Raw genomic sequence first — 16,345 nt, 5'->3', positions numbered from 1 at the left:
ATTTATTAAATACTCTGTCAAGATACTATGATAAATGCTTTACAAATGTTATTACATTTAATTCTTTCTACAAAGCTGACAGATATGTTCATTATCTCTACTCTGCAGCTGAGAAAATAACTGAGTTCTACAGAGGCTAAGAAATGTATTCAAGGTCTCAGTGCTAATGAGTGGCAAAAGCAGGATTCATATTTAGGTCCACCATCACCCTCAATTTTATATAAAGAGGTCTAAGACAGAATCTCTGCTTTCAAGAAATTTATCACATACCTGATAAGAAGACACATGCAAAAAGATGAATATGGTATTCTGGATTACTGTAGTGATAAATTAGTACCAGTTTTTTGTTAGAATAAAACTTATAAAAGGAAATTATGTCACAATAATGAATATAATAATTAGACATCATTAATTTTTTTGGATGATTCAGGTGCACCTTCATTAGGTTTCATATATAAAACCGATATGCATTTAAAAAAAAACTTCCAACTTTGGAATTTCATAACCCAGAAAGAATAACAAATACCAAATAGCACTATTAACCATCATTATTGAGCTCTGGCCTAGCATTGTGCTACTGCTTCATTTACATTATCTCGGTTGATTTGTTCAACAACCCTATATGATGGTTATTATTATTCCTACATTGCAGGTGAAAAAACTGATGCTAAAGTTTTAAGGAGTGCCTCTCTATATCTACTCCATCCTCATTCTCATGAAAGAATAATTCATTAGGAAGAGATGCAGATAAGCACCAAATTATCAACCTGGAATTATACCAGTATTTCTACGGTTTTCATCAGAAAAATGTGAAACAAAACAAAACAAATATTACTCTGGAAAAGGAGGTGTACAGAATATAGATCTAAAGCAGTGCTGCTCAAACTAAGTTTTTTTTTTTTAATTTGTAGACTGATACTTTTATAAAATACAATAAAAGTGTTGTGGCAATTTCAAATTGTTAAAATAGTTTCTCAAAGCTTACTCTCACTTTTTGTATTTATCTTGTAAGCATATTCTTCTGTTCAAATAATACAAGGGTGTCTTCATGGAGGCACTCTCCTTACACTTTTTGGAAATAAAATCCGTAATGCATACATTATAGGCAAAAATCACAAAATTAGTTTATACCTCTTAGCAAGAACGAATATGCAACAATTTATGCTTTGTTACTATTTGTATTATTTGCTACTATTTGTAGTTCTATTCCTACTGTCAACTCCTGGCTTAGGTAAGAAGTTTTGTGGATTTTTCTTCCCCTAGATTTTATGACACCAATAAATAGTAAAATTATTTAAGAATGCTAAAAATAGGCTTAAACGTCACAAATGCCTAGATTCAACTAGTACTTAGGGCCATGTTTAACCAGTAATTTTACAGGCCAACACTCTTCATCAGGCATGCTCACCAACTATTAATTTTGAGGATACAGAATTTTTAGAGTTTTCTATACTTCTTGCATTACAAAAAAAAAAAAAAATGCAAGCTAGGAAAAACTGTAAACATTCATCTAGTTCAACTCTATTTATATTTATCTTTGGGAGAGGCTAAGTATGTTGTCCAAGATTATGTATTTAGTTTTTTCTATATGCTTGGGGTTTTTGTTAACACCTAGACTTTAGATCCAACATAAATTTAGAAGGGGTGTTAAGTTCACATAGTTTATTCCTTAGAAATAATTAATAAACAAAAGTAATAAACAGTATTTTTTTCAATTTTTCAATCTTTGTTTTGAAAATTACAAGTAGTGGGTGAACAAGGTATTTTCAAAGAGTTCAAACAACAAAAAGGGATAAAAACAGAAATGAAATAATTTCCTTCCTTACTCTTGAGTTCTCACCACTGAGAGAAAACTATCTTCAATAAGCAGTAATTTTTAATATTTACTATAGTTCACACAATTTTTCCTTTCAACCTCCAATTTTTCCTAATTGCTACTATATCTAGTACCTATTCAATATTTTTAAAAAACAGCACAGGAAACATGGAGCTTACTCTATACCTTAATAGGTATAGAACCTATTAAGTACTCAATGATAGTCTGAGTAAATGATAAATGCAATGATTTTTAAATCATGAATAATAAATCAGCTTCAAAATCTCAGTTATCTTAGCTATAAAATGAGACACCACTCCTCAGCAAAACAGGAATATTTGCAGGGAGCAAGGAGACTTTTGACATAACTCGACCTTTCAATTTATGTATTTATACAGCCAGAAAAGAAGAAGCCTGTTTTCAGGTAGCAAAGTTAGTTAAAAGGCAGGACTAATACTGAAGAAGCCAGGTTGGTCTACTGACTTCTACTGGTTTAGTGTTCTTTCTATCACAAATGCACCGAACCACATGTGGTCTGTTCAGCTTAAATAAGCATTTGTGATATTACTCCTTATATTTAAACAAGTAACTTATATGAATCTGAAAACACTAAAGATGGTGACCTTTTTAAACTAGCCCCTCCTTTCAACGTAGGGCTGAATGTTTTCTAAAGGAGGACTCTCATTTTTTGATATTCAAACCTCACCCCCCCAAATATTTACATCTAGAAGGGAGAAAAACAATCAATCAACTTCCTTTTTATGAAAAATAATATTTATTATAAGTTAGAAGCTACTGAGTCTTGCAAATTTCTGTGCTATAGTTTAACATCTTCCACTGTTAGCCATGTGTCACCCTCAGTTAAATCACAGCACACTAATTTTAGAATATTACTAGTTAAAAACAAAACACATTAAATGTTAAATTCTACTTACTTTCAGATGCCACTTTCTCAGTTCCTGCATGTTTCATTCGTTCCCAAGGATTCTGTTCCTTCTTTTCATAATCTTTAATGTCAAAAAGTTCTTTTTCCTCTTTTCTCTTTTGTCTCATCTTGTCATAAGTAGATTTTGAAATAGAAACTTTAATCTGCATGAAGAAGTTGAAATACCTGAAATTATTGAGTCTGACATTTAATATAACTATCTTTAACTCAGACAACTGTGAACTATATAAAAGAAACTATATATTTCTTAGTCTTTATTTCAGTAATTCTAAATCTAAAGAGAATTACATAGTACAAATATCCAACTAAATTTGTGTCTGAAGATAACAGTTTTTATTCCTTGAGTATACCATAGAAAATTGCTGAATATAAACATACACATGTTTATATAATGTGTATATATAATGTGTGTGTATATATATATATGTGTATATATACACACACACACATAAAGTACATATAGAGTATAAAGTACACTAGATATTTTACACCAGAATGACAACATATTTGGTGGGAAAGAAGAATCATCTACCATTTAAATGATTAAGAATCAGGAATTTCAATTACACTGAGATTTTAAAAATTTTAATCAAAACATTTTCACCATTCCAAATCTGATATATATAAAATAATGATTTATCATAGGCTGAATTTAGCCTAGTGATTAGCAAATAACCTTACATCTTTTTCATTCTCAGTATCAACATATGATGGAATACTCTGCTGGACTGCTCTTCCATAAATCCCTGATGGTGGTTCAATACTTTTAACTGAAAACGTATCCCCATTTTCCACAGAAGATATCGCAGACTGGCTGCAGGTTGCTGGTGCTGAATTTGGACTTCCAAATACGCCTGAAAGCAACCAACCAGCAAATTGTCATTAAGTAATCAGGTGATGTTACTCCGGACAACAAAGAAAAGCCTTTTAAGAAAAGGCTTCTTGCCTTCAAGAAGTAAATAATATAGTCAATAAAGAAAACTTGTTAAATAATCACAAAATGTAAAAACATCCTAACAGGATGATAATATAAGAGGTATCACAAGACATTTCATGGTAATATCAAATGAGAACAGCATATTCTAAGTTCTGAGTTCACAAGAAAGGTATTTAAGATGGTTTGAAGGAGCAAAAATTTCAGCTGGAATTGGAAGACACAATGAATTTGGATAGACAAGTAAGGAAGGAGGGAAGGACATCCTATGCGATAGAGGTGCTCATAATCAGAGGTGAGCAAGTAGAAAGCATGTATGTAAAGTGAACAAATTGGTTTGGGCACAAGGCATATGGAAGAATAACAGAAAGCAAGCTTACAAGAGTAGGTTGGAGCCAATCTGAAGCGGGCCTTAAATTAACCTGATGATCTTTGCTATCAAGCAAAGAAGGTAGGAAAGCTTTCTAAGCATTTCATTCTGTTTACCAAAAACAAGAGGTACCCCCTCAAAGTCTATAACCACATTCTAGTTTTTCAATTAAAAAAGAATCTAGTTGGGATGCGTTAATGAACTTGATGAGGGAATCCTTTCACAAAGTACATGGATATCAAATCACCATGTTGTACGCTTTAAATATCTTACAATTTTATTCATCAATTATATCTCAATAAAGCTGGGGAAAAAACACTAGCTTTAAAGGATATGTGTAAATATGTTGTTCAAAGGTTTTCTAACACTTCTAAAATATATAACAGATGTTAAGATTTGTCTATACTTTGTATGAAAGATAATACAATTATATTAACTTATATCAATTACTAAGTCAATCAATAAGGACTACTATTTGAATTTAAACTATGGTAAAATGGTCTAAGCTATCCTAAAAATGTCTTAGAAGTACCTAAACTGCAGCTGTCACATAAAATATCTCTCTGAAAACTCCTGACATGAGTGTACTGTAGTTTCATTAGAAGATAGAAATGTGATGTTAAGTATTTATTTTTAATTCTTTCAATTTAACAATTTTTTAAAAAGAAAGTTCTATTCAACACTTGAATCACACTCTTCTCTATACTTTACTGATAGGCTTTACTTATATGTGAAGAATATAAACAATTAAAAAGCTAAATAACTTTGAAATACCTTTTCCAACAACTACTACTGAGTCTTCTGAGAAGGTATTTGTAGACGTCAGGTCAAAACTGGCAATTTGCTGAAAATTTGATGATGATCCTGTAAATCCTAAAACAAACAGAAAAACCCACATATGAAAATACTTACTTATATACTATTTTCGGATATCATAACATGGTCTTTTAAAACTGAAAATTAATTTCATACAAAGAATTTACAATTTATTTGTTCCCCTATGTTCACTAATTCAATAAATATTTATAATTAGAATACCTGGTTTGTCCATTGTATATTCTTGCCTCCTTTGTCATACATTAATTGACTGTAGGTTATTTCTGGGCTCTCTATTCTGATCCATTGATCTGCATTTCTGTTTCTGAACCAATATCATGCTGTTTTGATTACTGTAGCTATGTAGTATTGTCTGAAGTCTGGAAGGGTTATGCCTCCAGCTTTGTTCTTTACCTCAAGGTTGCTTTGGCAATTCTGGGTCTTTTGCAGTTCCATACAACTTTTAGTATTACTTGTTGTAGTTCTGTGAAAAATGTCATGGGTATTTTGATAGGGATCGCATTAAATCTGTAGCTTGCTTTGGGTAGTATGGCCATTTTAACATTAATTCTTCCAATCAAAGGGCATGGGCTATCTTTCCATTTCTCTGAATCATCTTTAATTTCCTTTATCAGTGTTTTATAGTCTTCAACATATAGGTCTTTTAACCCCATGGTTAGGTTTACTCTTAGGTATTTTATTTTATTTTTGATGCAATTTTAAACAAGACTTTTTTTTTTTTAACTTTCTCTTTCTGATATTTCATTGTTAATGTAAAGAAATGCAATAGATTTCTGCACATGAATCTTATATCCTGCCACTTTACTGAACTCATGTATTAGTTCTAATAGTTTTTGTGTGGTGTCTTTAGGGTTCTCCATACAGAGCATCATGTCATCTACAAACAGTAAGTTTTACATCTTCCCTTACAATCTGGATATCTTTTATTTCTTTCTCTTGTCTGACTGCCTTGGTTAGGACTTACAACACTATGTTGAATAGAAGTGGTGAGAGTAGGCATCCTTGCATTGTTCCTGTATTTAGCAGGAAGGCATTCAGCTTTTCACCTTTGAGTATTATGTTGGCTGTGGTTTGACATAAATGGCCTTTAATATGTTGAAATATGTCCCTTCTACCCCAACTTTAGTGAGAGTTTTTATCATGAATGGATGTTGAATTTTATCAAATGCTTTTTCTGTGTCTATTGAGATGATCATATGGTTTTTGTCTTTTCTTTTGTTAATGTGGTGTATCACATTGATTTGTACATGTTGAACCACCCTTACTACCCTGGAATGAATCCAAATTGATCATGATATGTGATCTGTTTTATGTATTGTTGGATTCAGTTTGATATTGAGGATTTTTGTATCGATAGTCATCAAAGATATTGACCTATAATTTTCTTTTTTGTAGTATCTTTGTCTGATTTTGGTATCAGGGTGATGGTGGCCTCACAGAATGAATCTGGGAGTGTTCTCTTCTCTTCAACCCTTTGAAATAGATTGAGAAGGATAGGTAAAAGTCCTTCTTTGTATGTACGGTAGCATTCCCTAGTGAAGTTCTCCGGTCCTGAACTTTTGTTTGCAGGGAGGTTTTTGTTGTTGTTATAGATTTTATTTCACTTCTAGCAATCAGTCTGTTCAAATTATCCATTTCTTCTTGACTCAATTTTGGCAGGCTGTATATTTCTAGAAAGTTGTCCATTTCTTCTAGGTTGCCAATTTGTCAGCATATAATTGTTCACAGAATTCTCATCATGACTTTTTGTATTTCTGTGGTATCACTTGTTATTTTTCCTCTTTCATTCCTTATTTTGTTTATTTGGGTCCTTTCTTTTCTTCTTGGTGAGACTGACTAGAGGTTTGTTGATTTTATTTATCTTTAAAAAATACCAGACCTTGGTTTTATAGATCTTTTCGATTGTTGTTTTTGATCTTATTTATTTCCTCTCTGATCTTTATTTCCTTCCTTCTGCTTGAGTTTTGTTTGTTCTTCTTTTTCTAATTCTTTTAGGTGGTAGGTTAGGTTGTTCAATTTACATTTTTCTTGTTTTCTGAGGAAGGCTTGTACCACTATAAACTTCTATCTTAGAACTGCTTCTACTGCATTTTGTAAGGTTGTGTTTTCACTGTCATTTGTCTTGAGGTATTTTCTGATTTCCTCTTTGATTTCATTGTTGACTCATTGGCTTTTTAGTAGCATGTTGTTCAGTCTCCCAGTGATCATTTTTCCCTGTTTTTCTTTCTGTGGCTGATTTCTAGTTTCATACCACTGTGGTCAGAAAAGATGCTTGAAATAATTTCTATCCTTTTAAATTTGTCGAGGCTTGTTTTGTGACCTAGTATGAGGTCTACTGCACAGAATGTTTCATATGCACTTGAAAAGAACATATATTCTGGGGTTTTTTGGATGTAGTGTCCTGTATATCAATTAAGTCCAACTGGTCTATTCTGTCATTTAGGATCTCTGTTGCTTTATCGACTTTGTCTGGAATATCTGTCCACTGATGTCAGTGGGGTGGTAAAGTCTCCTACCACTACTGTATTCTTGTCAATTTCTTCCTTCATGTCTGTTAGTATTTGTTTTATATATCTAGGTGCTTCTATATTGGGTGCATACATGTTAATGAGCATAATACTGTCTTCTTATCTTCATCCCTTTATTATATAGTATCCTTCTTTGTCTTTCTTTATGGACTGTTTTAAAGTCTATTTTGTCTGACATGTGCATTGCTACCCCTGCTTTCTTGTCCTTTCCATTTGCATGAAATACCTTTTTCCATCCCCTCACTTTTCAGTCTGTGTTTTCATCCTCTCACCTTTACCCTAAGGCGAGTCTCTTGTAGGCAGCATATTGTAGGTTTTTTTTTTTTAATCCAATCTACTACTCTATGTCTTTTGATTGGAGCATTTAGTCCACTGACATTTAAAGTAATTATTGACAGGTATGTACTTACTGCCATTTTACATCTTTAAATCTTGCTTTCAAGTTGACTTTGTAGTTCTTCTTTGTTCATTTCTTTTTTTGTTGTTCCTTTTGTGGTCTGATAATTTTCTTTTGTATTACGCTTGAGTTCCTTTTTTTCTGGTTTCTATAAATCTACCATGTTTCTGTTTGTGTGATAACCTTGCTAGGTTTAGGTGGCAGCTTTTTCCTTCATAGGACTTTGAATATATCATGCCACTCCATTCTGGCCTGCAAGGTTTCTTCAGAGAAATCAGCTGATAGCCTTATGGGGGGGGGGGGGGCTTGTAACTGATTCCATTTTTCTCTTGCTGCCTTCAGAATCCCCTCTTTATTTTTAATTTTTGCCATTTTAATTATGATATGTCTTGGTGTGGGGCTGTTTGGGTTCATCTTTGTTGGGACCCTCTGTGCTTCTTGTACCTGGATATGTTCCTTTTTTAGGTTTGGGAAGTTTTCAGTCTCTTCAGCAAGTTGTGTTGGGAAAGCTGGACAGCTACACGTAAATCAATGAAATCAGAACACTCACACTACATATAAAAATAAACCCCAAATGGCTTAAAGATCTAAACAGAGGACATGACACCATGAAACTCCTAGAAGAGAATATAGTCAAAACATTCTCTGACATAAATTGTAGCAACAGTTTCTTAGATAGGCCTCCCAAGGCAAAAGAAATAACAGCAAAAATAAACAAACAGAACCTAATTAAACTTCAAAGCTTTTGCACAGCAAAGGAAACTATCAACAAGATGAAAATACAACTTACAGAATGGGAGAAAATATCTGCAAATGATGCCACCAACAAGGGATTAATACCCCAAATACACAAATGATTCATACAACTCAATATTCAAAAAACAACACAATGAAAAAATGGGCAGAAGACCTAAATAGACATTTGTCCAAAGAAGACATACAGATGGCCACCTGGCATGTGAAAAGATGTTAACATCCATAATTATTAGTGAGAAGCAAATCAAAACCACAATGAGGTATCCCCACAATGAGGTATCCCCTCACACCAGTAAGAATGGCTATCAGCCAAAAGTCTACAAATAATAAGTGTTGGAGAGGATGAAGAGAAACGGGAACCCTTATAAACTGCTGGTGGAAATGTAAATTGGTGCAGCCACTATGGAAAACAGTATAGAGGGTTCTTAAAAAACTAAAAATGTTCTTTTTACTTTTTACACTACAATTTCTTCTAAGCAAAAAATTATTTAAAGAAATATTGCTTAAATCTCAATTCTAAAAATAAAGAAATATATGCTTAAAAAATTCTTTACATATAAACTATCCTCATATAATCTTTTTTTTGGGGGGGGTTACCTCTATCCCATTCATTTAAATAGAGAAAAGAAAACATTACCTCAAGAATCTAGTTTGCTAAGACTCCAACCATCCATCCTAATCACTTTTGCAAGTCATTAATTGGGGCTTTAGGTTATTATGCTAGAAAATGGGCAGGTTCAAAGGGACAACCAGCAGAGGAGAGGAATGGGAAGAAGAGGTGGTTCTAAGAGCTAATCCTAAAAATGTCCGAGGTTTCTTGCAAAATGAATCCATTCATATATGCCACTCATTGCCAATATTTCATGTGGAAGTCCTTTTATTCTTTTCAGCATAGCACTCAATATTTACTTTAACCTGATTATTTGAGGGTACAAGTTTTGCTTGACTGTGCCCAAGGCCACACTATTAGTTTTGGTTGACTCATCACCACTCCATTCATTTAACATGTGGCAATGAACAGCATTATATATAAAATATAATAGGGATAATAAAGATCACAGTACCTTAACTTTAAAGTATCTTATTCTACTCTGGACCAGTAACATGGGGAAAGCTTTCTAAAGAAATGGATTTTAGCCAGTATTCAAAAAACAAACATGATCTGGACACATTAAGATCAGGAAAGGGCATCTAGGCAGACTATACATAAAGAAACTTCTAATAGTATGAATGCTAGAGCACAGAGCATGAAAAGAGGTGTAGTAACAGGTAATGCAAGAAAGGTAAGCTGAGGCAAGATTATTAAGGGTCTTAAAAATTACACTACAGAGTAGGAAATTTATTCTGTGAAAAGCTCCCAAGGTTTTGAGCATGGAAGAGATGATGACTGTACCTTGGAAAGATAATTTTGGAAGAGTATGAAGCCTGAATTAAAAAGAAATGAAAATAAATGAAAATATCTTATCAGAAGGCTACTGTAATTATCCAAGGAAGAAATAATGAAGGCCCAAGTTAAACTGAAAAGAATGGGTGGGATGGGTCATTGCTTGAACTTGGAGAGTAAGGAGAAGTGGAAAGATGACACTAAAGTTTTAAGTCGCTGTAATTGGGAAAATGGTAACGCTACTAATAAAAATTGATAACGAAAGAGCCGGTCTGGAAAGGAAGAAAAGTTTGGTTTAATGTGTTTATTCTATTTGACCTATCTAGTTTAGAGTTGGAAGTGTGAGTGTGAAGTAATTTTCTGAAGTAGAATTAACTGGTGATCAAAGACACAATTTTTATGATTCTGCTGTCCAAAAAGAAAAGCCACTAGCAGTAAATGAACATATTCAGCAATCATTTGAAAATAATTAACAACAATTAAGTTACATCACCTTTAGAAAGAAAAGTATTTTTGTATTTGACTTTTTTACATAAAAAGTAAAATATATAAGCAAATATGAAAAAACTATGTTATTCTCTTTTGTAAAAACAATGGACAACTGATCTCTTCCACAAAGATTTATTTATACCCTTTAAAATCACTTCCTTTTTACCCTAACGGAAAATTTTAAAATGCAGCTGTAATAGGGTCTCTGAAAAAATGGACAAAGCAGTCACAGAAGTGCTGCTTGCTACTAAGTTAAAAAAAAAAAGAATGTAAATTGCTAACAAAGGATAGTGATAACAAAGAAGCTTCCCAGGTTCTATCATAAAGAAATTATATTTTTTTTTCCCACAGTTTTACTCCATGATTACAACCTAAGTAGGCCTCTGGGAGCCATTTACTCATATGATTTCTCCACCCCATTTTAATAGTAAAATATCTTGTTAAAAACCGTGTGAGTGTGTGTGTGTGTATGCATGTGTGTATCCCGGGGGTAGAGGTCAGCAAGGATTCCCTAGTTTTAACCTCTTGGGCAACAGCTTCCCTGCTTTGGATCTTTATACAAAGTCATAAACCAATACGTGAACCTATGTGTTCTCCTATTTGGCAAAATTATTTAAACAGCAACATATCAAAAGGAGGGTAAGAAGAAAAATCTCAAAACTGAGAAATCTCAGTTAATTTTTCTTTATTGGCATGGTTATGGGGGATTCTAATTTAGAGACACTCAATCTTAAAATTGAACTTGTGAAATTTACTAACCTTTTGTATGCTTATAATGTCTTGGGTGTTCCTTATTTTGTATTTTTAAAACACTAGGTGAAATGTCATGTGACCTATCATCTTCAAAATCACCACATCCAAAACCATAGTTCATACGTTGACCAATTATGCTTACATTGGATGTTGTAATCCCTATAAAATAAAATACATAAAAATGTTTATTTGAAAGATGTAGGTAATACCATAAGTAGGTATATATCTCCCCTCTAAATCTATCCTGGCTTCTAATCTTTTAAGAAGGTTTCAATAACAGAAGATTAGAAATTATAACATTACAGTAATTTTTTGAAGTTTTATTTTACTGAAAAAATTTTAATTCCTTTTTATTTACTAGTAGATAAGAACACTTACTTTAAGCTATGCTATAACATTTTATAAAACGGGCTTTAAAATTACAATGAAATACAAAATTCCATGTTTGAAAGAGGTAATCAAATGTATATATTTCTAAAAACTGACAAGCACTTAATGTTTAAATGATACTTAACACTTTACAGCCAAACAAAAATTTTTTTAAATCTAGAATTTTTAAACTATCCTGAGAGATGTCTATATTCTCCATTTCTCTCTTCTCTCACACTCTCATATAGTCTATACCGGTCTGGCTGGTAAGGTAGTAAGCTACATAGTAAAGGAGCTCAGAATTTGGAATTATGCTTCCTGGCTTTAAATCATAGCACTGCCACTTAAACTGCTGACAGAAACTGGACAAGACACTTAACCTTACTTGTAAAATGGGGATAACAGTAGTACCTCTTCCAGAACCGCTGTGAGGATTAAATAAAGAAAATATAAAGGGCTTATAGCAGTGATTAGTGTATCATAAACACCTGAAAGTTATATTCCTAGTTAAACCTAAAATAAACCAAATCCTAATGCAGGCCTACTTTTAATAAATATCAAAAACTTTGTTCTACATTTGAATGTTTGAACTGAACACCCTATACAAATACTTTGCAGCTGTTAAAACCACAAAACTACTAAATGGAAAACCCTAGGCAATATGTATTTGAATCATCATTCACTTTTATGTATAGCTGCTATGTAAACCATTAAGTGATAACAAAATATGTTTTTATAATGTTTTTATTTGAGGATATTTTAACAAAAACAGACAATGAGGAGAGGAGGTGGCTGGTGACAGCTGGGCTAGAGAGTACTGCAGAGTAAAGGGCACTAAGAAAGATTTTTTAAAATTTGGTATTAGTAGTGACAGAGACCTTCTTGGAGTAACGTGGACATCTTTCTAAATTCTTCTTTGATACTAATCTAGAGCTATAGGAAAAAAGTTTACTATAAGATCATTCAGGGAATTTAGCACAATGTGCTAGAGTAGGTAGTGGTGGAATCTATGTGGAAATCTTTATTGGAAATGCTGTTGTAAAAACAGAGTTGATTTATTTTTTTACATAATTATTTTTGTTTTTATCTTCAGAGAGTTTTTATTCTAAACATTATCATTTTTTATGTTTTACTAATTAAACAATAAACTTGTAGAAGTCATCTGCTTACTGAAAGCAGAACAAACCTTATCACACACAAACAAAAAATGTAAAATCAAATTTATAGAATCCTAACTCATTAGCAACTTAACATTTTGGGAGCATATGAAATTTAAACAAAAATATCTTACAGCAAATTCAGTAGCAGTATTTCTAAAACTTGATCCTAGAAATACTTACGTTACTTGTTAAAAATATAACATTTCTAACCCTGAAGACTGATTTAGCAGGTATAAGGTGAGGCCCCAGAATCTCTATGCTATATTCACATCTATGATGACTCAAAATTAGGCAAGTCTGAGAAACAATGAATACTAGAGAAGTTTGGGAAACACTGAATATTGTATACTGAAGCATGTGTTATTTTAAGACCTATCACTCCACTAAAACTTAAATGGCTCACAAGGTCATACAACTAGGGTCAGAGGGAAACTCAAATCTCAATTTTCTAAATCTATTCTTTTCTAATTCCAAGGATATTCTTCCGAGGGAAGGTTCCATTTTTATAAACTAGATACAACCTAGCAATGACAAGTCTCTTCAAACTTACATAATTATTTATAAAGTAATAAATAATTTATTCTGATGATCAGCTTTAAAAAAGAAATAAAGAATAAGTCTATGTATCATTTCTTTGTGTCTTCCCCTTTCAGGAGAACAAATAACTTACCAAGTGCCCACTATGTACTAGGTGCTTTACATGTTACATTCTTAGATCTTCACTTCCCTTCTCAAGGTTTATATTACCAGATGAGGGAACTGAGTTTCAAAGCAATTAAATAACAGAGCATGAATATGATTATTAAATATCAAACCGGGATTCCAGCTGGGATCTTTTAGACTTCAAAGCACATATACATACTCTTCCTGTGCCTAGTAAAATGACTATCTCTTAGTCAAACACGTAAGCTTTGTGGAAGCCAAAATAACAGGCACACATGGTTGCATTGGCATTTATAATTATGACAGGCACATGGCGGTAATCAGGGGTAAATAATCTCTGGGGCTCAAGATTCTGAGTGTCCAAAAAAGTAAAATAATTGCAATACTACTATAAAAATATCAGAGTAAAATGTAATGATATTACAAAAGAGGTAATCAATTTTATTTGTGAACTGGGAAGCCTTCCCAGAGAAAGCAACTGAGTTGTTTCCACAGCTGAATGGGATATGATTTGGACTGCAGAGTTTAGCCAGAAGAAATAGTATGTCCAACTGCAAAGAGATAGGAACTGGTACTGAAGGTGGTCCGATTTAACTGGGTCAGAAGATACAAAGCAGGAAGTGAAAATGAGGCTGGAGAGATTGGCAGGGGCCAGACCATAGAAGAATGCCCTGAGTAAATTTAGGTGGGGCAATACAGTCAGATTTGTATTATGGGGAATGGACTGTAAGTGAGTAAGATTGAAGCCGGAGAGAAATGTTAGTTGGCTAGGTAAAAAGTGAGTACGAGTGATAGTGGGGATTAAAGAGAGGTGAAAACAAGACATATTTAGAGGGAGGAAATTTAAGGTAGTCTTAAGGTTTCAGGACTTTTACACTGAGATGATGTGAAAATAAATATCATATCCCGGTTTGTTATAATTAATTCATATTTCAATAGTTTTACTAATCATAAAGAACACACGTAGTTCACATCCTAAATTGATCAGAATCCAAATATTTTTCTAATTTATTTCTAATAACTAAATCTATTTTCTGAGAATTGATGTTATAAATTAGTGACTTCCAGGTTAGTCTGCAAAATTCTTAACATAAGATATACTAGTTAAATATTAATTTTTTTAAAAACTGTCTTTTGTGGTACCCAGTGGTTCCTAAATTATGCTGCACATTAGAATCACTAGAGAGTTTCCAAATGAAAATTCTGATGGCCAGGTTGCATTTAATATCAACTAAATCAAAATGTCTTGTTGTGGGAGCAAGGCATGGATAACCTATGGGCTTAAAGGGAGAATCAATTATTCAGGTAAGTACTTTTTCTTAAAACTATAATATATTTATTCTTGCCAAAATGGTCCTTTAAGGAGCTAAAAAGATAATTAGCCTTAATTGATAGCTACAAAAATTCTAACTCTGAAATGCATTTACCATTTTTAATATCATTTAAAAACCATCCTTCCTATAAGACATATTTATAAAACAGTCATAGAATACCTGCACTGGGGCTTTGTTCAGCTATCTGAGAGTTCTTATTCTTTGCAGAAGAAAGTCTTGTTGAGCAAGGTTTTGATCCAAATGTTGGAAATATGTCTGACCTACAAGGAAACAAAGTGATTTCAATAAATATTTAAGGTCTAGAGCTATTCAATATTCTTCTCAAGCATTCTCTATACTTTATTAGCTCACTAAACTTAGATAATAAGGCAGCAACAAGCATGAAAAACTATGCCTAAGAATATTTCTTATTGATACTCCTAATTCACCTTTTGAAGTTCCAACCTTTTCAACATATGGTCAAGTCTTAATTATTCATGAGAGGATCACCAAAGGAAATGAAGACACTCCGATTGTGCTGTATAATCTTTCTTTAGGTAGGGGAAAAAAACTGATACAAAGACAGTCCATTCCAAAACTAAGCCAAATGATTCTAATTATCTAGCATACAATCTACCTTCATATAGAATATAAAAATGGGACTTAACTGTATTATAAATAAGAGACCATCAACAAGTGAGTTTAGCAAATGCTGCTTTCTTCTTGGACTACTTTTTGGATTTTTTCCTGACTTTACACAGACCTACAGGACTTGTTTTACAAAGAAAGCAAGCTGAATAATATTAAGTCTGTATGTAAGGGAACTGTTTAAAATCAATAAATGCTAAAATGTCAATAAGTCAATGATGGATAGTATAAAGAAGAGATTTTACCAAGAAACACAATTCTTAGTAATTCGGTAAGCATATTTGTTAATTGGCTTAGTGAGAAATCAATATTAAATATTTTAAGAGTAATTTCTCTAGAAGAGATGACTATCAATTTATATTTATACTCAGTGTATTTGACTTGGATAAAAGAAAATACTTCAGTCTCTAGAAAAGTGGTTCTCAATAATAGTCCTCCACAACCCACATAAGAATGAACGCGCTGCAGGAAGCAGCAGTGACTTTCTTTGCTTGTGATTCTTAAGGCAGGACACAAGCTGGTTGAGAATAATTGCTCCTAAGTTAATAAAACTAAATATAGAAATACTAAATTCATTAAAGATAATTCAGTCCATTAATGAGGGTATACTGAACTCCCTTCTCACAGAGTTCAGTATCTGAAGAGTAACTCTGTGAGACAATTGCAGAAATAGTGAATTCTAAATATTGTAATATAAAATTAACTTTTCTTCCCAAATGTGTTCCAAATTACTTACAGAATCTTGAAACCACAGAAATGTGTAACATAAAATTTCACATTCATGGAAGATAAAGGAAGGTCTAAAGGATAAATAAATATTTTTTAAATGTCTGGTTACTTAATGTAAACATAACTACTTCACCAAGTCCACATAGCTATTCTAAATTCATTTTGTAAATATACCACATTATTCTACTTAGGTAATTACAACAAAGGAATTTTCAGCAAGAAAACGTTTCCAACTGCAAAATAAGCTGCTATT

At 32.6% G+C, this 16,345-nt stretch overlaps 1 protein-coding gene across 3 annotated transcripts in view; it reads right to left on the bottom strand.

The window, feature by feature from the left end:
* TOGARAM1 (TOG array regulator of axonemal microtubules 1) overlaps window positions 1-16,345 on the bottom strand; it is a 60,271-nt gene that overhangs the window by 17,858 nt on the left and 26,068 nt on the right. For 2 of the 3 annotated variants that reach the window (XM_032481951.1, XM_032481950.1), the window contains exons 7-11: window positions 14,896-14,996; window positions 11,217-11,369; window positions 4,841-4,939; window positions 3,444-3,616; window positions 2,752-2,905 (exon numbers count right to left, since the gene is read on the bottom strand). In XM_032481951.1, coding sequence (XP_032337842.1) covers window positions 2,752-2,905; window positions 3,444-3,616; window positions 4,841-4,939; window positions 11,217-11,369; window positions 14,896-14,996 — 680 coding nt within the window. The remainder of the gene's footprint in view (window positions 1-2,751; window positions 2,906-3,443; window positions 3,617-4,840; window positions 4,940-11,216; window positions 11,370-14,895; window positions 14,997-16,345) is intronic. The other variant, XM_014557969.2, reaches the window with a different exon arrangement.

The sequence above is a fragment of the Camelus ferus genome, chromosome 6 (genome assembly GCF_009834535.1).
Source record: "Camelus ferus isolate YT-003-E chromosome 6, BCGSAC_Cfer_1.0, whole genome shotgun sequence".
NCBI classification, from domain to species: Eukaryota; Metazoa; Chordata; class Mammalia; order Artiodactyla; family Camelidae; genus Camelus; species Camelus ferus.
This window is presented reverse-complemented; position numbering and strand designations above follow the sequence as displayed.